This window comes from Plecotus auritus, assembly GCF_963455305.1.
Source record: "Plecotus auritus genome assembly, chromosome: 9".
Classification (NCBI taxonomy): Eukaryota; Metazoa; Chordata; class Mammalia; order Chiroptera; family Vespertilionidae; genus Plecotus; species Plecotus auritus.
The window spans coordinates 96,553,367-96,579,300 of record NC_137783.1 but is presented as its reverse complement, the minus strand read 5'-3'; the positions used below and the strand labels follow the sequence as shown (position 1 = coordinate 96,579,300).

Here is a 25,934-nt window from a genome sequence, read left to right as displayed (position 1 = left end):
GGGTCCACATGAGACTGCACTTCAATTTGGCTGCACTATGCAGACTATTCAGCTAGTAAGGTCCTCAGCTTGGGTATATTTAACAGAATTAGTTTGGGAAAACACCTTGTGGAAACTATTCACAGAACCCAGAGAGGTGAATGCAACTTAAATGAAGGAAATTCATTCTATTTGGGTGCTAAAAATGTTTTATCTTCAATCTACCAAATTATACTATTTGTAACTCATATTCTTATTATGCACTTTTATGTATTATTAAGATATAATTTATCATTATTTTGTGTATTTTGATGTATTGTTATGACTTAGAAAGTAGTTGCCAAATATCATGTAATTTTATAGCAAAGTATTTAAAAGATACAATGTTTGCTGCTATAGGTATGGATAAGTAGTGAACATATGGAATTAATATTAATACATATTTGCATATACACATATATGTAATGAGAGTATTAGAAATATCTTATTGTTGAATACTGTAAATGCTGTCCCGTCATAACTTTTCACTTGTGTACCTGATTTTAAGTTATTCAGAAAATAATTAGGAAAACAAATCTAGGATATGAGAAGGCTCACTTAAATACTTATTTTAGACGTCAGATCCCAATTGTTTGACAAATTAATTTCAAGGTATAATTTTCCATATGATGCTGGCTGTCATTTCACTTTAGACTTACATCTCATAAAACTATGAAAACATTCCTGTAAACTCTGACTGGACTCTGAACTTTATTGGCAATTCTGATCTTTTTATTTTTCACCTGATTCAGAAATGAAAAGTCACCCTAGCTGGTTTGGCTCTGTGGATAGAGCATTAACCCGTGGACTGCAGGGTCCCGGGGTTGATTCTGGTCAAGAGCTTGTACCTGTATCCCAGGCTCAATCCCTGGCCCTGGTCTGGGCATGTGCAGGAGGCAACCAATCTATGGGTCTCTCTCACATCAATGTTTCTCTCTTTGTGTCTCTCCCCCTCTCTTCCTCTCTCTCCAAAAATCAATGGAAATATTTCTTTGGGTGAGGATTAACAAAACAAAACAAACAAAACAAAAGATGCCTCTGCATCATAGAAGAAAAAAAAAGAAATTAAAAGTCAACTCCTAGTACTGTGAAAGTAAAGTTTGTAGCTGCAATATGATTGTACATATTTTAGTTTAAAATTATCAATCTCCTTTTTTACTAAAAAAATAAGAAAATTGTTTACTTAAACTTTTAGCCTATATTTTCATGTGAGAAATAAGGAATACAATACTTATAGAACATTCAATGTACTGTTGTAATGACAATATATATATATTTTAAAAATATATCAGTTCAGATTTTGTATAAGCAAAAGTTATTAATCTTCAAGAGTTAAAAAAAAGGGCCCAATTTCTTTCCTAATGAATCTGGATTGGTTCAATTTGTTTTTTGTTTATTTCCTTATTTGTTTGTTTTAAAGGCAAGAGCTAGGTTTCCATGACCCTCTCTCTGAAGTCATTTCATAGAACCATTCTGGCCATCTTCTCAGATTCATTGGCTAAATAGATTTATGGACTAAATCTCACACTTCTGTGCTCATTAACAAGTTATTGAAAAGAGGAATGGGAACAATTCTGACTGATTTAGAACAATTAAGACCAGTACTCAAGTTCTAAATCCACATCCTGGAAATGGATATTCCCACAAATTTATATTTGGATAAGGACTAGTAACTGGGTGTGGAAGGTGATGTGAGCCAGAATAATAACTGCTGTAAAGCCTGAGGACTCTTTCTTGGGCTTCATATTTTTATCTGTGCCATGGAATATACAGTTTATCTTTCTTTAGTGAGTACTACAAAGAGAAAAAATATGGATATCAAATAATTGTTCAGAAACTTCTCACAAATAATTGTTCAGAAACTTCTCACAAACCCAGGCCCATAAAGGACCTATCTCTTCCTAATTCTTCCCAGAAACATGGATTCCCAAATCTTGCAAGTCTTCCAGAATGAACTCACCTTCTCCATCTGCACTAACTACTTCATAGACCCCATCAACTTAGACTGTGGGCACAGCTTTTGCAGGCCCTGTTTCTACCTCAGCTGGCAGCACAGGTCAGTTCTTGCTCACTGCTCTTGCCATAGAGCAACCCAGCAGAGAGACTTCCACACAAATGTCTGTCTCAAGGAACTGGCTCTCCTCATCAGACAAGCCAGTCTGTGGCAATTCCTGCGCTCTATGGAAAATGGGTGTAGGATACACATGGAGGCAAAGCAGAGCTTCTGTGAGGACCAGAGGAGCCTGCTCTGTTTGCACTGCTCTACCTCCCAGGAGCATGAGGCTCACAGACACTGTTCAGTAGAAAAGGCAGCTGAGCAACACAGGGTAAGTGATGCCCCTGAGGACCCACTTCTGTAAAGTGGGTATGAAATTCCTGGTCGTCTGTTTCCTTGGGGATGGGATTACTCCATCCCGGTGTTCCTTTGAGAATCTCTGCCCTGGAATTTCTTAGGGTGAAGCCTCCCCGATTTGACAAATATATAATGTAAATAAGCAATTCTATTATCCCTTTTTTTTCAGTGGCTCTGATTTATCACTCATTCTAGGGGCCCTCCCTCTATGAGGTCTAAATGTTATATCCTCCTTTCTCTGACTCTGAGAAACTACTTCTAAAATGGACACACATGGGGTTTTCATTCTTTTACAGAGAAAAATGTTTGACTTGTGGCAATTCTTCACATCCCTTTCAAAATGATGATATTATTATTTAAAATGAAGGAATGTTCTTCTGATTCTAATTTTTGGTAACTGAGGAGAATTCAGGGAATATCATGCATTGGCCATTTTGCTAAGAAAAGTGATCTTGGAGAAATGAGTCCTTTTTTTTTTTTTTTTTTTCCTTAGTCCTCACCTGAGGAAACATACATATTTTTTTTCTGTATTTTAAGAGAGGAAGAGGGAGAGAGAGAGATAGACACATCAATGATGAGAGAGAATCATTGATTGGCTGCCACCAGCATGCCCCCTCCTGGTGATCAAGCCCACAACCCAGGCCTGTGCCATGACCAGCAATGGATCTTTGACCTCCTGGTTCATAGATCAACACTCAACCACTAAGCTACACTGGCCAGGCTAAGGATATTTTTTTCCCATTAATTTTAAGAGAGAGTGGAAAGGAGGGTGGGAGATACAGAGAAAGAGAGGGAGAGAGACAGAGATTGAGTGCCCAGATAGATGCATTGCAAGGGATGGAACTTGCAAACCAGGGATGTGCCCTTGACTAGAATCAAACCCACGACCCTTTATGTCTGAGCCAAAGCTCTAAACACTGAGACAATGGCCAGAGTGCGGTAAGTCTTATATTGAACCATAAACATTTGAATTTAAAAAAATGTTCAAATGTCTGTCTTTAGGGATTTGCTTGTTCTGCACGTGTATTGGACATCTCTGTACTTTATTAGATGTGACAACCAAAACTGCTCTTGCTGTTGTGACTTCATAATAAATTAACATCTTGAAAGACTTTATTTGCAATGTGTCCACATGGTTTCTTTACTTTTTGCAGTGACTATCACTTTGCGGCCGGGAAGAACTAATAGTCTTGTCTTCCTTTCTGGAGGTTTGATAAGTCTTTGTGTGGGATGTGGTCCTCAAGGGGCACATGTGTCTCTCCTGGATCTGAGTGTTTTCATGACTGGGTTGCTCAGACTTTTACTTCTGGGACACATTACTGGGAGATAGAAGTGGGAGACACTTGGAATTGAGCTTCTGGAGTCTGTAGTGATGATTGGAAAGAGAGGAATATGAATGTCCAGAAGGGACTCTTTATTTTTGCTGTGCTAAGACCCACATCCACTACAATGTCTTCACCACCTCCCCACTTTTACTGCAGTATGTGGCCAAATCTATTGGCCGAGTAGGGGTATTCCTGGATTATGAATGCGACCTTTATAAATGTAGCTCAAAGTTCCCTTATATGTAGAATCTCTTCTTGTTCATTCTCTTTCTGTCTCTGGCTAATCTTTTGCTGTAGTCACTTCTGACTACAAATAGATTAGGAATTTTTCTATATACTGTGGAATTCCAATATCTAAGGAAAACCTTTCCTGGTGTAATACCAAATAATACAAATATGTTATAATTTTTTGTTTTTAGTTTCTTTGTATGTCATGAAAATCCATTTACTATATTATTAAATATGATGATAACATTTAAAACATTATCAGTTTGTGCTTTACTCAGTTTGGGAAAATCATCACCCATGATGCATGGCATAGTATATGTTCTCTGGTTTTTGCTTTATTTCTAAACTGTCATTAGGAATTATAATTAGATATGACAAAGGTGTCTGAAAAAGGTAAAATTTAATGCAAGAGAGCAGGCATCATATTCATTCTCTTCCCAAACAGATATGATTGTAAAGTCACAATAGCAAAAACCAACCAACAACAACAACAAAAAAAAAAAACACAAAAAAAAACCCAAAACACATACAATGACAATTTAAAAATAATTTTCTAATTCCTTTTCATCTATATTCTACATGCTCATGTCTCAGTTTAATTATCCATAGTTGAAGTAACATTACTTAAAATCCTGTGCTGTGCATTCCTTTGTAATTCTCACCACAGTGATACATACTTCAGTGTTATTGGTATTCTCTACTAGATGGAAATTCACAGGATGATCAGACCAGTACTCTCCTCATCTTCCTTAGGATCACTGTCTAGAGCTACACTTATTCAGACATTATACTATCTATATGTTAAGTACATAATGCTGTATCATCATCTTCATATCTCAGTATCACTCCCTGGCTTTCCCTCTATTAATCTAGCTGTGAAGCCCTGTGTCATTTCCCCACCTCAATCATCCACTTCACCCTCTTTACAGCTGTGATTAACTTGCTAATAAAACTCTTCACCAAATAATTAGTCTTAATTATTGCATTTTTTAAATTTATATAAATTTTTTTTCTTCAATATGATGGGCACACTCCACTAAATTTTTAGTTGTATGAAGTCTCAAATTCAAAATAAGGTTGTATTTTGTAATTTGAGCCCCCTTTAACCTAATTAATTATATGTAATATATTTTTAATTATATTCTAATGTAAATAATAAATTTTTTAACATTGTTAATTAAACATCGTTATTTATTACCCATTTCATTGAATATATGCTGTGGCTATTCCCTCATATATGTAATACTAGCAGGTGAAGGAACACATGGGTGTTTATAAAATACAAAAGCTTTTACCATATTTTAACTTTAATAACCAATGGTGGTTTTTATAGGATTCTATTATTACTGGAATTTTTTTGTTTTTCTTTAAGATTTTATATAGCTTAATTTAAAATGTACAAACTGTGCCTCTATAAAAATACCGAAATAAACAGTATACACTAAAAGCTTTCAACTTTCTCATCAATGGTGCTGTTTAATTGATAATTTGGCCAAGTGTTTGTGCCAAAGTAATTAATCTATGGGATTTTTAGTCTCATTACATCTCTAAAAAGAGTAATTTTATTGTTCAAAAAATAAATAATAAAAATAATTGGATTGTGCCAATCAGAATCAGCATTTAACTAAAAGTTAATTTTTATATTATCTAAACACCAAACACAGCCATGTAAGCTCTCCCCAGCCACAAACTTCATTTCAGTAACTTGAGGCCTTTTTCAGTAATCTGATGAACCTCTGCCTAAGGCAATGGAACCCTTAGCTACCACCCAGTATCGGGTGACAGGGTGACAATGCTGAAAAGAAAGGGCCACAAACCCAGGTTGACTTTTGGAGAATTAATTGTGCTTCTTTTTAAAAAATATATATTTTTATTGATTTCAGAGATGAGGGAGGGGCAGGCTGCTAGTTAAACTAACACCTAAGGGCCCTCTGTAATCCCTGAGACCCTAGAATGGGGGAGTGGTAGGCCATCCAAAGCTCCAGTAGACCCCTTACACAACTGAGCACATGTATCCAAGGCCCTGTTTTTTGGTGACAGCCGCCTTTTTGTAAATTACAGAAAATTGAAGGTAAAAAGTGATATCACTTTACAGTAAACCCATGATTTTGAAGACCTTCATTAAATGAACTTAGAATTTAACAGAAAAAAATTCTGGACCTTATGTCATATGTGAAAGTTAACACCCTGTTAAATTTGAAATGCTTTCAACAAAGATTTGCTTATAATTACATTAACTGGTTGATGTTTATTTTTTTAAATTAACTCACTGTTATTTTTAATAAATTTCAGCAAATAGGCCATATGTTGGAAAAACACTAGAGATTTTGCTGACATAAATAAATATTACATGTCTACAGCTATAGACTACATACTTAAATCCAAGGGTCACTGCTCCTAAACAATGTTCAGCAGATGATTAGCACATGATCTCACCACTTCCTGAGCTGTAATTGGTTGTACTGGCTGATGTTCCCACAGGTGCTAAGCCACGCCCCTGCTGTTTGTATTTGTTTACTTGTGGTGACTGGCAACTACACACATTTAATAGAACTATTCAGTATAAATTTAAAATTACTGTACTACATATAGAAAACTTTTCTGTGAAATTGAACTTTTCATAAGTAATTTTAGTTACACAAGGGTGTCTACCTAAGTGAAAACAGGTAGCCAACTAGTGTCAACTTTTTTTTTTATTATTATTATTTTTTTTAATATATATTTTTTTATTGATATTTTATAGAGAGGAAGAGAGAGGGATAGAGAGCTAGAAACATCGATGAGAGAGAAACATCGATCAGCTGCCTCCTGCACACCTCCCCCTGGAGATGTGCCCGCAACCAAGGCACATGCCCCCGACCGGAATCGAACCCAGGACCCTTCAGTCCGCAGGCCGACGCTCCCTCCACTGAGCCAAACCGGCTTCGGCTAGTGTCAACTTTTTAACGTGCATTTGGACATACGACTTTTTTATATAAAGCAATTTTGGCTTTAACTGACACATCCTTGTGGGAATTAGTTATATCAGGGATTTGCTATAATATCATTCCCAGTATCATTTTATGAATCTTTTGGAAAAAGATATATTATTATATTGGTTAACCTGGTTTCAATACTTCACTGAAGAAAGGACAGTTTTTTAAGAATTAGAAAATACATTTGTAGGGCTTTATTTTCACAATAAAGGGACTGAATGAGAGTACTTATGCTTTAGGAATTCAACCTTTATTTAAAAATAAGTTTTTATTGATTTCAGAGAATAAGAAAGAGGGGGAGAGAGATAGAAACATCAATGATGAGAGAGAATCATTGATCTGCTGCCTCCTGCATGCCCCACACTGGGGATCATGCCCACAACACAGGCATGGGCCCTGCCCAGGAATCAAACCATGACCTTCTGGTTCATAGGTCATTGATCAACCACTGAGCAACACCAGCAGGGAAATTTTTAATTTTTAAAATTTGCTTTATCTTATGAAATATTATATGTCATCATTTACTAATCTGTCCTCTCAGTGTCATCCATGTTTAATGCCAGGTAAAGCATGAAATAATTGTAAATATCCATGCTTATCTATTAAAAACCTGCTAAAGTTTGGCAGGCCCTATGACACTCCTCAAGGAGCTCACATTTGCAATTGTGTGGTGAGAAGAGAGATCACATTCACTGTCCTTGAGGAGGTAAGGGAGATGTCACTGAATGTAGAATGCAAAGGATTTAGGGTGGTCATTACTAAGAAAAAGTATGCTAAATTAAGGAGCAGGTTTTGGAAGTGAAATGAATTATCAATATGTTGACAATTTTAGATTGGTATTCAGAAGGAAATTGTGATAGTATGTAATATTTATCTTAATGCAATTGTTAACATTTAAAAACAAAAAGCCATTGATCACTTCTAGGAAGTAAATGCTCCATTATAAACATTTATTAAAAGAAAAGTAAAACAAAAAAAGAGGAACACTAGTAATAAACACATGTGTACATTTAATGTGATTATGCCATTTTATAAACATACAAAAATTATCTTTCCTTACATTACATGCTCAAAGACAGTCAGGTATCATCCTGCTGCCATATAAGAGCTATATATATAAAAGCCTAAGCAGGCAAACGACCGAACATCCACACGACCAAATGACTGGTTGACCCGTTGTTATGACCCACGCTGACCATCACGGGGCAGATGCTCAATGCAGGAGCTTTCCCTTGGTGGTCAGTGTGCTCTCACAGCCAACCTCCTGGTGTCGGCCAACCTGCTTGGTCCCTCCCCCTGGCTGGCCTGTCCCCTTCTTGCAGAGTGCTTGATGGTGGAGACTGCACATCTGTCCTGATGATCTTGGGGTCCGGGCCTCCATGCATGATCATGAACATCTCTCTCTGTAGGCAGCATACTCTTCAGGAGACAGACTCTTGAGCCAGTGATCCAGGTCCACCTTGTACTGTTTCTGCAACTCCTCAGCCTGCTGCTTACAATGCTCCCTCTGGCTCCTTGGGACATGCTGCCAGCGTCTGATAATCTCCACCATGCATTCCCTCAGGGGCAGGCGTTGTAGCTCCCTACTCGACCACAAATCCTGGTGGAACTTGTGGTATTCATTCAGGAGGAGATTCTTGAGCTCTCCATGGAATTTTATCTTTTTTTTGAAAAATCATTTTCTGGGGAAGACTTTAGTTCTTTCCCATTTCTCTAAAACTTCTTAGGGGTTCTGTTTGTGCTCCTTTTGGGGACAACAGATGTCTTGGAGTTCTGGACTAGATCAGGGTGATCTTTCTGAACTGGAAATTCCCATTTATCTTCTGGAAATCTTGAATACACTTCAGCTTCATCTCCTCTTGGAGCTCCTTGTGTTTCTCTGAGCTCCTGTGGTCAGCTCCTGGTTCCTGAGTTTGGGATACATTTGGGAATACAAGGGCCACTTCTCTTTGAAGAAGTGGAGGTAAGCAGTCAGGATCTGCTTGGACAAGTTGGGATAGTTCTTGCATGCTTTACTTTTGTAGGAATTTTTAACATGTTCTTTAGCTTTCAAGACTAGCCTGGGGGAGGGAAACAGACTCCCCAAGTTCGCAGATCCAGGTTCAAATTCAGCACAGCCTCTCTGCTAGGGTGCAGGGTCTGGTCATGGGAAACAAACTCCCCGGATTTGCACCCCCAGGCTCAAATTCAGCTCTGTCTCCTTGCCCTGTGTGGGTGTGGGAACTGGTCGCAATAAACAACCTCCCTAAGGATGCGCAGCTAGGCTCAAATTCAGCTCAGTCTTCCTGCCTGGGCCTGGAGCCTAGTCTCAGGGAACAAATTCCCTGAGTTCGCAAGTCCAGGCTCAAATTCAGCTCTGTCTCCCTGCCCTGCGTGGGCAGGGGATCTGTTCACAGAAAACAATCTCCCCAAAGATGTGCACTTAGGGTCAAATTCAGCAGTCTCCCTGCCTGCACGCGGAGCTTGGTTGCAGGAAACAAACTTCCTGTGTCCGACACCAAGGCTCAAAATCAGGTCAAGCTGCGGCTGCTGTGTGTGTGCAGGAAGCCGTATTGTGCGGCCAGGGTCTGGCAGATCCTATGCTGCTGCTGCGGGGATGGTAGGGAAGGAGGATTGGCTTTGTGACTCAGAAATCTGCGGCCGGTTGCCTGGAGTCTTGGTGTCCCTGGGTCTGCAGATGTGATGGCAGGTCTTCTACCAGAGCGGCTGTAGGGTCCAGGTTTGCTTTGGAGACCAGACTGGGTGGTGGCGAGGCTAGGATCCTAGTCTCAAGCAGTTCTGTTCTTCAAGATGGCACGGTCTCTGTGCCGCCAGTGTCCTCCCCAGAGTGTTTGCGGTGGCAGCGGGATTTTGCCATCTAAGACTGCCCAGATTGGCAGCCCCTTGGAAGACATGCAGGATCTAACTGTCCTTATTTCACTCATACACACACCCACATACATCCACACACACCTCTATTGCTCTCTTACTCTCTCACACACTCTCCCTCCTTACCTTCCTGCCGGTCGCCATCTTGCCTCCAATCTCCATAATTATCTTAAAGGCCCTTATAAATCAGTAAGTTTACATTAATAATTTATCTCCACCTCCCTTTCTTAGGTCTGTGAAAGTGTATTCACATTAAGAAAAAATAAAAGTAGCCCTAACCTGTTTGGCTCAGTGGATAGAGCATCGGCCTGCGGACTCAAGGGTCCCGGGTTCGATTCCGGTCGAGGGCATGTACCTTGGTTGCCGGCGCATACCCTGTGGGGGGTGTGCAGGAGGCAGCTGATCGATGTTTCTCTCTGATAGATTTTCTAGCTCTCTGTCTCTCTCCCTTCCTCTCTGTGTAAAATCAATAAAATATATTTAAAAAAAAAAAGAAAAAAGAAAAGTAAAGGAAAAAGAACAATAAGGACATGAAACTAAGCCACAAAAAGCATAGAATGAAAATACATACTGTTAAGACCTTTACTCTTCTCCTTTAAAAAAAATTTTTTTTATTGATTTCAGAAAGGAAGGGAGAGGGAAAAAGAGATAGAAACATCAAAGATATAAAAATCATTAATAAGTTGCCTCCTGCATGCCCCTTACTGGTGGTGATTGAGCACTCAACTAGGGCATGTGCCCTTTGGAATCAAACCTGGGACCCTTCAGCTTGCAGGCTGACACTATCCACTGAACCAAACCAGCTAAGACCTTTACTCTTCTTAAAGTTCAGTCACAACCTTAAGATAGAAATAAATCTATTGAGGAGAAAAAAAATAATAGGGCAATATGGTGGTGAGCTTAGACACAGAGTCAAGAGTATTATGGAATAAGAATAATGTAGGCGGATGTGAGGATGAGGTCACAGAAAGGGTTAATCTCCATAATGTATTGACCCATAGTTGAAAGGACCCCTATACCATGTAAACATCTCTCAGTCTGACCCATTTCATCAAAAATGTATTGATTCTTTCTTGTTTTTTTGTACTTAGAGGAGGTTAAGATAATGCTTCAGGGAAGTGAATTAGCCCCTTCCAAACTTTTGACCTATAAAGTCAATGTGCTTATTGGGGTGACATCCTACCTAATAAAAGAGTAATATGCAAATTGCTCGTTACTCCAACACACAAGATGGCTGCCCCCATGTCATCAAAGTTGTCTGCCCCATGTGGACACCACAAGATGGCCAGCAAGGGAGGGCAGCTGTGGGCAATCTGGCCAGCAGGGGAGGGCAGTTGGGAGGGACCAGGTCTGCAAGGGAGGGCAATTGGGGGTGATTAGGCCTGCAGGGGAGGCCAGTTGGGGGAGGGACCCGGCCTTTAAGGGAGGGCAATTGGGGATGATCAGGTCTGCAGGGAGGGCAGTTTGGGGTGACCAGGCCTGCAGGGGAGGACATTTGTGAGGGGACCCATGCCTGCAGGGAAGGGCAGTTGGGGGGGACCAGGCTGGCAGGGAAGTGCACTTAGGGGCAATCGGGCTGTCCGGAGAGCAGTTAGGCATTGATCAGGCTGGCAGGGAGAAGTGGTTAGGGGCAATCAGGCAGGCAGGCAAGCGAGCGGTTGGGAGCCAGCAGTCCTGGATTGTGAGAGGGATGGCCAGATTGGAGAGGGTGCAGGTTGGGCTGAGGGACACCGCCCCCCCCATGCCCCCATGCATGAATTTAGTGCACCAGGCCTCCAGTTGGTTAATAAAATTATATAGGTTACAAGTATAAATTCTATAATGTCATCTGTATATTGTATTGTGTGCTTACCACCCAAAGTCAAGTCTCCTTCCATCACCATTTATCCCCTTCACTCTTCTATACAACTAATTTGTGCTTCAGAATACTGATCCAATGATCCTCAATGTTTTTACATTTTCATTCGAAATATAACTCAGTTCCTCCAGATGGTGCTGCTATTGAGGAGTAAAAGTAATCTTCAAAGTCAATCAAAATTTCTTTTTGAAATGTTTTTGTGAAATATTTTTAACTTTAAAATGTCCATGGACAGCCCTAGCCGGTTTGGCTCAGTGGATAGAAGGGTCCCACATTCAATTCCGATTATGGTCAAGGGCACATGCTCGGGTTGCAGGATCGGTCCCGGTAGGGAGCATGCAGGAGGCAGATAGATGATCAATGATTCTCTCTCATCATTGATGTCTCTATCTCTCTTTCTCCCTCTCCCTTCCTCCCTGAAATCAATAAAAATAAAAACACCTAAAAATGTCCACGGACAGAAAAAAGCAGATCTTTATCTTAAAACATATACATACCAAGTGCTTACAAACTACTTCAAACTAAAGGTCAAGTTTCTGACAGAACTCACAGGGTTTTTGATTTGTATCAGAAAATATTCATTTTTAATTGCCTTATAAGAAAAATATTCTGGTGAGAATAAGCTGCTGCAGGCCGAGGCAGAGGCAGCTGGAGGCAGAGGGGTGGTGGGCAGGGCTGGGCAGGGGGCTGGCTGTGCACTGGGTGCCATCTGGGAGCAGGACTGAAGCTTCAGAGCCCAGAAGGAATTCCTAGCTAGCTTCGGAGCTCATACCTCCGGAACCAGCCTGGTGGTCTTAGACAACAAGATTGAGCAGGCCTGGTCAAGAATCACCTGCTCTATGCTGTGAGAGAAGAGGCGGAGATCCTGAAGGAGCAGATCCCAGAGCTGGTGGAGAAAAACTCCTTGCTGGAGTGTGAGAACCCCCTCTTGAAGACTCTGGCCAGCCCAGAGCAGCTGGAGAAGTTCCAGTCCCGTCCGACCCTGAAAAGCCAGCTCCTGAAGCCCCACAATCACCTGAGGCCCCTGATGGATCTGCAGGGTAAGTGGCCCTGTCCTCAGAGTGGGCAGAGCCACTAAACTTATTCTATCTAGTACTTCCCACTTTGTTTCTGGCTCTCTAACTCATCTCACCTGGAGAATTTTCACCTAGCATAGCTGGTGCCAAGAGATGCCCCAAGGACATGGCCACCTGGGTCTACTCTAGTGACAGACCTTTGGCAAAGAGCAGGTCTTTGGAGACTGAGTTGCCTGGGACCTCATCACCCAAAGCTGGTGAGCCTCTAATGCCCCCGCTCCCTGGGGGCTCCCAGGGCCCCGGGCAATTTTGCTGTGACTGGCCAAGGAGAAAGCTAGTTTGACATGTGATGCCACTTTTCTCCTGAAAGTATAAGGGGGTCTGCTTTTCATTTCCATGGACATCTTTAATAGCTTCACCTGACAATGACTGTTCCTATGAAGAAGCCTCTTGTGTTTGAAGCAGAGGCAGCCTCTCTCTTATCCCCTGCCTCGCCAAAGCAGGGCCACAGATGAGAGAGATTGAGCCCAGTCAGCCCTCTGTCGGTTAATATGGTACAATGCATGGATTGGGCACAGCTCTGTGTGGCATTATGGCTTTGGGATGACTGCCTACAAAGTTCTGATTGGTTAGTAATGGCATAGTTTTTCTAGATAGCCATACATGCATATATATACACCCATAGTCTAGATCTATATGTTAGTGTAGTGAGGTATACATATACACATACACCTACATTTTGAAGGGCCTTAACAGCTTTGGGAGTATTGAGCAGTCCCTCACCTTTTAAGGCTAACTTTTTAGCCTTAACTCTGACTGAGTTCATTTATCAAATTGATCCTGTTTGTCCTTCAGGTTAAGTAAGACTAAAAAGCAAAAGCAGGGAGAGGGCCAGCCTCTGAATGTGTCCACAGATGCCTTGCTGCTGCAATAATTGCCCAGTGTGTCCTCTGAAGACATGTGAGGTCCTCTTTTGAATGCCAAACCCACCATCCATTGGTGCTGACTACATAGAATGGGGTTGAGAAAAGATCAGCTGGGACTTCACGTTGTCATTACAAACTTTTTTTTAATGTTTGTGGAAAACTTTTAAGTGAAGAAACGATTGGCTTTCTGCTGTCCTTTTGTGGACAAGGGATGAACAAAGCAATGGCTTTGACCTGATGGTGCCTGGGAGACGTGCTCAGGGAGCTTGTTTCTAGGAGGTTCTGTGGCAGTGAATACTTGCCACTCTCTGACACTTTATCCTCATGTATGTCTCCAGGATTTTGATGTTGATTTCGAAAATGTAGCTTGAAATTTCAATTAACTTTGCTTTTTTTTCCTAAAAAGAAAAAAAGAAAAGACAAAGTATTCTCCACTAGTAAAAAAGATTTATAATCAAATAATAAACTCATGTGGAGCATAGAGGGTTTTTAGGGCAGTGAAACTATTCTGTATGATACTATTATGTGACTCTAGGTTTCTATAATCACAATAAAAGAAAGAATGAGAGAGGGAGAGACAGAAAGTCAATCTTCTTTCCAGATGAGGAAAGAAAGGCATTTGGATAAAGGCATGTCTGCTTGAGTTCGATCTACCTATTAAATAGATATCTAACCTAGCCATTAATTTCCCTCCAATACAAGCCTAGACATAGCAAAACTAGACAGGTGGGGTTTATGCTAACATACAAATGAGAAAATAAGACAGAAGGGTCCTCAGCATCCTTTTTGTTTAAAATAAACAATGAGCCCTGGTAAGTGTGACTGAGTTGATTGGAGCTTGGTCCAGGGCACTGAAAGGTTGTGGGTTCCATACCCAGACAGGGCACACACCCAGGTTAGGGGTTCAATATTTGGTCGGGATCTACGGGAGGCAGCCAATGGATGTTTCTCCCTCTCTCTCTTTCTCTTTCCCGGTCTGTCTTTTCCTCCTTCTCGCCCTCACTTTTTCTTCTCTAAAGTCAATTAAAATATTTTATTAAATAAACAATGATCTAGGCCTTGCCTGGGTAGCTTAGTTGGTTAGAATGTTATCTGGACTTGCCAAGGTTGCGGGCTTGATTCTCTATCAGGGCACATACAAGAATCAACCAATGAATATATACATAGGTGAAACAAATCCCCCCCTTCCTATTTCTCTAAAATCAATAAATTTTAAAAAATAAAGTTAACAATGATCTCAATCTTAACTAACTTACTTAGACAAGCTAATTGGTTCAGAAGTGCACAGACTATTAATCAATGAACCAATCTCTCTCTGACTCCAAGACTGTAAAATATACACCCTTTATCTCTATGCCAGTAGTCTCTATCTGTCTGGCCTCCATTCTGACAAAGCAAACATATTGATTGGATTAACATGGGTCTCTTAATTTAATCTTTTTGATTTTGACTTTGAACTCCTTAAAATACAAAAAGAATTTATGCTTGACTTTTAATAGCAAAGATCTTCCTATAAAAAACTATAAATAGTAAAATATTTTGTTACTTATAGTTCAGAAAAACAATTTTTTTCCAAGTCAATTTAGTCCATCAAAGTATCTCCACATTTTGAACATCCAACTTATGGTGTTAATTAGCAACAAGTAATGGATTAATTAAAAAAAAATAATGCATGCCATTGTGGCTCGGTTGGGTGGAGCATCATCTGGTACACTAAATGGTGGTGGATGCCATTCCTAGTTAGGGATAAGTTTATATTTTGGTTTTCACACCCAATCAGGGTGCATGCTGGAGACAGTGAATCTCTGTTTCTCACTCATCTCTCTCTCTACCTGCCTCTTTCTCTCTCTCTCCCCCCTTAACTCTCAGGAACCAATTTAAAAACAAAAAACAAACAAAAAAAATCCTGGCATGTAATTTCTACACTAGAAAATCCAGGGATGCAGTTAATGGAAGTATTACTGGTTCATCTTTATTTCTGATAGTCTCCCATTATGTCTAATGCTACTTCTTGGGTAGCCTTAGAGTTGTTCAAATGTATTTCCGAGTTTTCAAATGTAGTCTGGAAATGGAAAGTTTTAAGGAAATAGCAAATAGGAACTTTACAGGGGTTTTCTAATTAATTGACACTTTTGTATTTCAGGTTAATGTGTATGAAGATACATGCATACATTATGTTGAACATTTTAGGTAGTTTATGATTTTAAAAATTGGACAAAAATAGAAAAATCTTTTTTAAGACCTAAAACAAATCCAGTAGCAATATGGTAGTAAAATAAAAAATAATCAAGTAATTTATTATAACAAATATCAATATATTACAAGTGCTCTAATCACAGATATTTTAAATATTGATGTCATTTAAATTAATGAGGAAATATACTTGTTTGCTTGGAGAAAATTCAAGCACTCCAATAGGTAAACTGAAAGTATTTGCATAATAGAATGTAGGCATGAAGGTATTTACTCTAAATTCCATGCTCACCAGTCTCCTATGAGCCGTCTCACCACTGGAAGTTTTGTCACTATCAGGGTCAGTAGGAATTCTCTGAGCTCAACTGGCAGCTCCAAGTTTAGTCAGTCTACCCTGGAGAAGAAGTGAAGTGGCATCTGCACAGATGGGCCTTTTATATCATTCCACCCAGGTAAGGCCACACCCACTTGCTGAGACTGGCTTAAGTTTTCAAAGAAAGTGCCCAGTCTGAATAGATTACACAGATAGTACTAAGATTGCTACTTGGGTTTACAAAGGATAGAAAACAACACTTGGTGGCTGGCACCAACAGAATGTAAATGTGCTTTGCGGTAAGATCTATGAAACGTTCCAATATGCAATACTGTTTTATTAACTATAGTTACCATCTTATAGATGCTGTAGAAAATAATTTTTAACAGAGGTGCCATGCTACCTGTATTTTGTTGAAACTTATCACAAGTTAACAAATCATGTAGTAGGTTTCATGTTTTCAGAAGGTGGGGGAGGGTGTTTGGGTGGGAAGAACTTAAAAAACTTGTATGCATACATGCATAAACCATGGACACAAAATATAGGGTGCTGAAGGCTGGGGGGAGGATGGAGGGGGTGGGCTAGGAAGAGTCAATGGGAGGAAAAAGGGTGATATTCAATGTAAGCAAATAGAAAAAGAAGTTTCACTTTTCAGTAAAAATCAGATAATTCTGTGAGAGGCTGCCCCCCATAATTGCACAAAAAGTAGTGGAATCTCATTTTTGGTGTAAAAAATCTAGTAGTATGTGGTGCTAAAATAAAATATATATATATATATATATATATATATATATATATATATATATATCTTGTTATAACAAACACATTACAATTGCTCTAATCACAGATAATTTAAATATTTATGTCACTTTAATTAACTAGGAAATCAACTTGTATACTTAGAGAAGGTCCAAGCACTCCAATGGGTAAATTGAAGGCATTTGTGGGCATGAAGATATTTACTCTAAATCCATATGCCACAGAGTCTACTAGGAGTGATCTCACCTCTGTAAGCTCCAGCAGCTCCAAATGTGGTCAGTCTACCCTGGAGAAGTGGCCTCTGGAGAGATGTGGCTTTTATATGATCCCATCCAGGTAAGGCCATACCCACTTGTTGAGATTGGCTTATATTTTCAGAAGGCAGGGGAGGTTGGGTGGGTGGGAAGAGATTAAAGAACTTGTTTGCATATTTGCATAACCCAAGGCCATGGACAATAGGATGTTGAGAGTCTGAGGAGGGTAGTGGAGGCAGTCTAGAAGGTGTCAATGGTGGGAAAGGAGACATATGTAATACTTTCAACAATAAAGAATTATTTTAAAAAACAATATAAAAAATCAAATAATAAATTAAATAAGGAAGTGACATGGCTAATCAGGTTACACAGATGTCTGGGTAGGTTTATAAAGTACAGAAAGCAACATTTGGGCCCCTAACTGGTTTGGCTGAGTGGATAGAGTGTTGGCCTGGGGATTGAAGGGTCCCAGGTTCCATTCTGGCCAAGGGCACATATCAAGGTTTCAAGCTTGGTCTCCAGCAGGGAGCATGCAGGAGACAGGAGACAGGTGATCAATAATTCTCTCCCATCATTGATGTTGGGAGGAAGGAAGGAAGGAAGGAAGGAAGGAAGGAAGGAAGGAAGGAAGGAAGGAAGGAAGGAAGGAGAAAGAAAGAAAGAAAGAAAGAAAGAAAGAAAGAAAGAAAGAAAGAAAGAAAGAAAGAAAGAAAGAAAGAAAGAAAGAAAGAAAAAAGAAAGAAAGGAAGGAAGAAAGAAAACAACACTTGGGGCATACACCCTAACAGAATATAAACATGTTTTGCAGTAATATGCTTGAAACTTTCAAATATGCAATACAATATTATTAACTATAGTCACCCTATTATACATGCTATAGAAAATTATTTTTAAATATATTTTTATTTACTTCAGAGAGTAATGGAGAGGGAGTGGGAGAAACATCAATGATGAGAGGGTCATTGATTGGCTACCTCCTGCAAGGCCCACAATGGGGATCCAGCTCACAACCTAGTCATGTGCTTGACTGGGAAATGAACCCTGACCTCTTGCTTCATAGGTCGATGCTCAACCACTGAGCCATGCTGGCCCGGCAAAAAAAATCTCACTTTTTAAAAATTATTGAAAACAAGTCCTTCAAAACCACATACACTTGAAAAAGGTGAAGTACCTGCCCTCTTACTCAATGCATAGGACTGTAAAGGAATGTAAGGGTCATTGACCAGCAAATGATCCCAAAATTAATTCTGGGATAATTATCTCAGACATTCCTCAACATGTTGCATATCATCTATGGAAGCATATAGAGGAAGAAGTTTCACTTTTCAGCAAAAATCAAATAATTCTGTGAGATACTGAATCCCTGTAGTGCTGTTACATGGTGCTGTCCCTTACAGGGACTTGTCCAACAATCACTTGCACTACTGTTTCCTGGATTTGTGATTATGTCACACAGAATTTTAAAATTCTATAACCCTGCAATCTCATTACTACCTAAGTAATAAGTATAGTAACTAGGCTGGCTGGTGTGACTCAGTGGTTGAGCTTTGACCCATGAACAAAGAGGTCAAGGTTTGATTCCAGGTCAGGGCACATGCCTGGCATTAAGGTTTGATCCCCAGTAGAGGGCTTATAAGAAGCAGCTGATAAATGATTCTCTCTCATCATTGATGTGTGTGTCTCTCTCTTTCTTCCTTTCTCTGAAATCAATAAGAAAACATATTTACAAAAATCAATATAGTAAGTAAGCCATCATAGGATATCAAATAAGAAAGGAATCTCAGGTTCAGTCATCTGCTCTTCGTTTTCTTCTTCAGTTGTACACGGCAGATTCCTCTTCCTTATTTGAGCTGTTAAGATTTTTTATTTCTCTGCATGCATTCATCTTTTCTACTGACCTATAATCTCCAGATTCTAGGAGATTTGTCTTACCATTGAAGACTGGATTTAGGGAAGGAGAATTGAGAAGTTACTATGGCACCTAGCAAAACTTAGTTATGTTGGTTTAGTTACTATATTTATTGATTTATTATTTATTTATTTATTTATTTATTTATTTATTTATTTTTTAAATATATTTTATTGAATTTTACAGAGAGGAACTGAGAAGGATAGAGAGTTAGAAATATCAATGAGAGAGAAATATCGATCAGCTGCCTTTGCACACCCCCTACTTAGGATGTGCCCTCAACCAAGGTACATGCCCTTGACCGGAATTGAACCTGGGACCCTTGAGTCCGAAGGCCAATGCTCTATCCACTGAGCCAAACCGGTTAGGGCTATTATTTATTTTTATAAATTTATTTTTTATTGATTTCAGAGAGAGGAAGGAAAAGGGTGAAAGAGATAGAAACATCAATAATGAGAGAGAATCATGGATGGGCTGTGTCCTACAAAACCCTTACTGAGGACGGAGCCAGCATCTCAGGTATGTGGCTGACCAGGATTCCAACAGTGACCATGGGCAGCCTACCCTCAGAATTATTTGATTTTTGCTGAAAAATGAAACTTCTTCCTCTATATGCTTGTATTGATGACTTGCAACATGTTGAGGAATGTCTTAAAAATTTTTCCAGAATAAATTTTGTGATCATTGTTGGTCAATGACCCTTACCTTAATTTATAATCCTATTAAGGGGGCAGGTACTTCACCTCTTTCTAGGAAATGTGGGCTTTGATGGATTTAGGATTCATTTTCCAATAAATTTTAAAAGATGAGTTTCATTTAGATTTTCACGTTTCAACTTTCCAGAAAAGTTAGATTATTTTCATTTCATATATTTATAAAAATCGGACCTAAATTCCCCAACATTTTATAGTTTAGGGGAACAACTTACCTGGCGGGGGAATCAGTGATTTGTTAAATTGTGATAGGTGCCAACAAAATACAGGTAGCATGGCACCTCTGTTAAACATAATTTTCTACTGCATCTATAAGATGGTGACTATAGTTAATAATATAGTTGAAAGTTTCATGCCTCTTACTGCAAAATACATTCACATTCTGTTAGGATGAAAGAGGCCAAGTATTGTTTTCTGTGTGTTGTCAACCAATCAGCCATCTTACTACTGTCTGTAATCTATTCAGGTTCAGGCTGTTTACTTCCTTTTGAAGACATAATCCAATCTCAGCAGTGGGTGTGGCCTTAATTGGGTGGAATCATATAAAAGGCACATCTGTGCAGACGCCACTTCACTTCTTCTCCAGGGTAGACTGACTGAAGTTGGAGCTGCCAGTTGAGCACAGAGATTTCCTATTGACACTGATAGCGACAGAACTTTCACAGGTGGGAACATTCTTAGGACACACTGTTGAGTATGGAATTTAGAGTAAATATCTTTTTTTTTTTTTGAGTAAATATCTTCATGCCTTCTGTCTCTTATTACAAATATTTTCAATTTACCTGTTGGAGTGCTTGCATCTTCTCTAAGTAGATAAGTAGATTTCCTTGTTAATTGAAATGACATCAATATCTGTGATTAGAGCAATCGTAATATATTTGTTGTAGTAAACTATCTGATTATTTTTTATTTTAGTACCATATTGCATATTTTTTAGTTCTTAAAAGAGATTTCTCTAGTTTTTGTGCAATTATGAAAATCATAAACACCTAAAATATTCAACATAATATATGCATGTTAGTGTCTTCATACACCTTAACCTAAAAAGTGTTCAATTAGTTAGAAAACCTTTTAAAGGTCCTATATGCTATTTTCTGTTTTTCAAAGCTCATGTGTCCAGTTTTTTATTTTTTTTTTCCCTTAACAGGCACATTTTTATTTTTAAGTACATTTTTTTTTTATTTCAGAAAAGAACAGAGAGGGAGAGATAAATAGAAAGATTAATGATGAGAGAGATACATTGGTTGGCTGCCTCCTGCATGCCCACCAGTGGGAATCAAGCCCACAACCCAGGCATGTGCCCTGACCTCCTGGTTCAGATGTTAATGCTCATCTACTGAACCATGCTGGCCTGGCTAATTACTGTTTCAAAAGGAAATGGGGAAATAATCCCAGTGGGAAAACCAACCAAAACAACCAACAAGTAAAACCAAAATCAAATCTCTTAGGCCCTTTTGGTCCTGAATCTTATTCCTGTTGGCTTCCTGAGCAGGACTGAGACAATTTAAACAGCCATCCCAGAGATGAGAGGAGTTCTAGATCAGAGGGAAAGACTCAATGAGCACTGAAGGGAAGGACCTATATTCAAATACAGTACGATTTGAAATAAAGTCAGATGTAGGAGCAGGAATGGGAGTAGAATGTGGAAATATTTGCCATGTGGATGTTGTTTAAAATCTATGCCAAGGGTGAAAGAAGTAAATAGATTTTTCCTGGAAATTCCAAAGGAAAATAATCTAATAAATGAAGTGACTGTCTGTCTTCCCCACTACAGAAACCTAATTAGGGCGGAGCTTCAGGGATCCCCATATCAATGTGTCTCAAAAGCCAGATTCTTTCTTTTTGCAGGCATTTGAAGTTGGCTGGAAAACTCAGAAGGTTACAGCTGGTTTTAGATACAAGAGCCCAGAGAACACAGAACTGCTGACGCAACTGGGTGGGCGTTCCTATGAGATCAATTATACAATCTTAAGGTGAGCACACACTTGTAAGTACATGAGTTCTCACTTCCTTCCTTAATATACATAAATAAATACATATATAGTAATTTAATTTGTCGGTAGGCTTAAAATTCTCTTAAGAAAATGTAATTTGCCTAGTTAATAAAATTATGTAATTACTTATAGTTTACTCCTGAGCTATAGAATTTTAATCTCTTATTGCTTTGACATTTACATAATTTTTTTATGTTATGTTCCTTGTGCATACAAATTGGGATACCTAGAGGGAAACTTCTGTATTTCCAGTACTTTTATAGTTTGCATGAAAACTAAAGCTTAATTGGAAAAACTTGTTGTAGAACAGCAAAAGTGACAGATGCTTAAGGATGAAGAAAAGTTAACCAAATAAAATTGTAAATATTCCATAATTCTTATTCATTCCTTAACATGTGAAGGGAGAATTAATATGATTCATTAGAAAGCATTCATTCCCCTGCATTTTAGATAATCTATAAATTCACCATTTACTCCAGGTTAAAGATTCACTCATAGAAAAAGGTCACACTGAAATGCAAGTCTCCTTAGCTTGTTTCAATTTATTTAAAGCCTGTACCTTTGGTCACAGACACCTGCTGCACTAGGAAGTGGCCACACTCAAGGCACTAGAGAGCAACAGTCCTTTCCCTTTTGGGCATTTCTATTTTCATTTTTTTTTCTTCTTCCCAAGGCTTTTTTCTTACGTTGAGCCTTGAGTAGCCAGTTGTTCTATTTAACAAAGGCACTGGTGAGATCGGGAAAAGGCAGGCTAGAATGATAGGTGATGTGACTCTCAAAAAGTGCAAATGTAGCATATGTAAGGTAAACATAAATTTTGCTTCAGAGGTAGGCAGGACATTTTTTTGTTTATTATGTTAAGGCAATTTAATTGTATGAGGGACATTTTCCAAGTGAGTTGTGATTTTCTCATTCATTCTTCTATTTCTCCCCAGAAATACAGAACACACACTGCAAAACTTCCAAAATAGCTCAGCTGCTAAGACTTAAGCTTGAAGACTTTTGAGTTTCTGCTGTGGTGTTTGCATAACTGGGACCTCATAAGTGGTCCAAAGTCCTCGAAATGCCATTGACTAATGGCCGAGACCAATGGCCTAAAGAAGACATTGTGATGTTACTGGACCTCCTGAAGAATAATCTGCCATCCAATGACAACCACACATTCAAAACAACCCAGTCACATATGGACTGGGGAAAAGTAGCTTTTAAAGGTTATTCTGGAGAAATGTGCAAACTCAAGTGGTTAGAGATTTCTAGGAAGATAAGAAAGTATAGGACTTTGACAGAATTAGTCCTGGAAGCTAAGGAACATGTTAAAAATTCCTACAGAAGCAAAAAACTCAAGAAACATCCAGACATGCCCAAGCAGCCCCTCACTGCTTACCTTCGCTTCTTCAAGGAGAATCGGCTTGAGTATTCCCAAATGCACCCCAAACTCAACAACCAGGAACTGACCAAGGTCATGTCTGAGAAATACAAGGAGCTCCCAGAGGAGATGAAGCTGAAATATATCAAAGATTTCCAGAAAGAGAAACAGGAATATGGGGGGAAACTGGCTAAGTTCAGGAAAGACCACCCTGATCTAGTGCAGAATTCTAAGACCTCTGTTGTCCCCAAAAGGAACCCAAGCAGAGCCCCCAAGAAGTTTCGGGGAAATGGGAAAGAACTGAAGTCTTCCCCAGAAAACGATTTTTCAAAGGAGATAAAATTCCATGGAGAGCCTGAGAAGCCCCCCATGAACGAATACCAGAAGTTCCACCAGGATCTGTGGTCCAGTAGGGAGCTGCAAGGCCTGCCCCTGAGGGAGCGCATGGTGGAGATCAGTAGACGCTGGCAGCGTGTCCCAAGGAGCCAGAGGGAGCATTATAAGCAGCAGGCTGAGGAGCTGCAGAAACAGTACAAGGTGGACCTGGAGCACTGGCTCAAGAGTCTGTCTCCTGAAGAGTATGCTGCCTACAGAGAGAGAGCCTCTGGGAAGCGTAAGATCATGAACATGCGTGGAGGCCCGGACCCCAAGATCATCAGGAAAGATGTGCAGTCTCCATCAGCATGGACTCTGCAAGAAGGGCTTGCACAGAACCAGGGGCCGGGTCCCGGGATGGCATCTTCAGAGACATATGGGAACCATTCTCATGCCTCACGGGGATCTAAAGAAAAGAAGGAGCATGAAGAAAAGGCAGAAAGCAGCAGCTCCTCAGACTCCAGCAGCAGCGATGAAGATGACAGCAGCTCCAGCTCATCTTCCTCGTGGGACACCACTGACTCAGACTCCAACTGAGCTTTGTTCATTCCTAGATGGTGGGACAGAGAACTTCCCAACAAAATTCTCTGGCATTTATGTAAACTGAAGTGCTCTTCTCCCTGTCCCCCTTTATATATATATATGAAAAACTGCTTTTATTTTATTTTAATTTTTTATTGTGTCCTTATCCCCCCATTGTTCCCCTCCCCCCACTCATGCCCTCACCCCCCTGGTGTCTGTGTCCATTGGTAGGCTTATATGCATGCATGCAAGTCCTTTGGTTGATCTCTCCCCTTACTCTCACTCTCCCCTACATTCCCTCTGAAGTTTGAGAGTCTGATCTTCCTGTCCCCTTTTATTGCTTTGCTTCTTCCTTTCTTTCCCCTACTCCTTCTCAATACAGAGTAGGACAGGTTGAGAAGCAGGGAATTGGGACAGTACTCTCAATATCAGGTCCACACACCTGGGAAGAGATGTTCCTGCTGGGAGAAGAAATATGTGTGAGCCTGTATTGTGTCCCCCCTACACCATCAGTACCACTCCCTCTAGGAGCCCCAAGCAATGAAGGATCTTGAAATAAATGGTGAGGTGATTGGGCAGCTGTGGGGGGCACACTGCACTAGACTGTGTATTTCTGAAGAAAGAAGTTTTGCTTTCTTCATTTTCTATCTGCCAGAGGTCGTCTGAGGCCACCATGAGCCTGTGACTTCTACATTCTCTGCAAGAGCTGTAGCTCTGGACTCTTGCACTCATCTGGTGTGAGAAAGGAGCTGGTCATTCTTAATGTGAGAGTGGACAGCATCATGTAGCAGTCAATATTTATACATGTATTTTTAACTTTTACATTTCTATGAGAATTTCTTTCTAATTTCAAATAAAATTATATTTTTTAATGTTAGCTATTTCATGTGAATGAGTGCCTCCATAGAATAAATGCATTATAATTTGGGGCACTGCTTCTCCAAGTAGTGTCTGCATTTGTTCTTGGCAAAACCTAAATTCCTTCCTGTTCCTCCAGGTTCAAGTGAATCTCCTATTTAGTGTTCATGGTTGATGGATATATGAATAGATGGATGAATAGATTGATAGATAGATAGATAGATAGATAGTAGATAGATAGATAGATGATAGACAGAAATAAAAAGACACATGGATAGCCCTGGCTGCTGTCTTTCAGTGGTTAGAGTATTGGCCTGCACACCGAAGGGGCTCAAGTTCAATTCCCAATCAAGGGCAAGTACCTTGGTTGCAGGTTTGATCCCTGTCCCCAGTTGGGGTGTGTGGGAGAGGCAACCGATTGATTTGTCTCTCATATAGGTTTCTCTCTCTTTCTCTAAAAATCAATGGGAAAAAATACCCTTGGGAGAGGATTAACAACAACAAAAAATGATATATGGATAGATACATAGATATATACATAGAAAGATATAGACATATAAATATACACTATTCTGTTCCACTGGTCTATCTGTGAATTATTGTGGTCATACCACATTGCTTTGATTATTTGGTTTACTGATATGTTTGAAAATCTATTTAAGGCCCTATCATTAGATTCTTTTCCCCTGTATATTTCTGGCTATTTCCATATTGTGTTCTCATGAATATAAGCATGATAAAAGTAATTGTATCATTTTTATATGAAAATAATTTAGATAGCTAGATATCTTAGTGAATTTTTATTAAGTGTTTTTCTAGATAAAGAGTACATTTTAGAAAATAATGGCAACATTAACATATTTTATACCTCTAATCATTTCTCTTTCTAAAAGTGTTGGTTGGAATATTCAGAACAATGTTAAGTAATAGCAATGATATGTGCTTATCTTGCATTTGACTTTCAGACTAAGATTTAAAGGATTTGCAACTATTGAAATTATGCTGATTAATATCACATTTAGAATAAACTATATAACCTATTCATAAAATGCCTATGTATTTATATTATTTTTACTACATAATATGTATTATTATTTAATACATCACTTCT

The 25,934-nt window shown here is 39.3% G+C and overlaps 1 protein-coding gene and 2 pseudogenes across 3 annotated transcripts; 2 read left to right on the top strand and 1 right to left on the bottom strand.

Moving 5' to 3' along the window:
• Positions 1-8,286: 8,286 nt before the first annotated feature.
• On the bottom strand, positions 8,287-9,929 carry LOC308233616 (upstream-binding factor 1-like protein 1; annotated as a pseudogene). The gene is made up of 2 exons: positions 9,917-9,929; positions 8,287-8,954 (listed from the first exon to the last, which is right to left on the bottom strand). The product of its transcript is annotated as an upstream-binding factor 1-like protein 1 (transcript).
• Positions 9,930-10,655: 726 nt separating this feature from the next.
• On the top strand, positions 10,656-13,575 carry LOC308233615 (TSC22 domain family protein 3-like; annotated as a pseudogene). The gene is made up of 3 exons: positions 10,656-10,716; positions 12,441-12,665; positions 13,497-13,575. The product of its transcript is annotated as a TSC22 domain family protein 3-like (transcript).
• Positions 13,576-22,765: 9,190 nt separating this feature from the next.
• On the top strand, positions 22,766-23,980 carry LOC308233614 (upstream-binding factor 1-like protein 1; the record flags this gene model as incomplete). The annotated part of the gene is made up of 1 exon (XM_080640596.1): positions 22,766-23,980. The coding sequence occupies one exon, from the start codon at positions 22,766-22,768 to the stop codon at positions 23,978-23,980; it is 1,215 nt and encodes a 404-aa protein (XP_080496722.1).
• Positions 23,981-25,934: the final 1,954 nt, after the last annotated feature.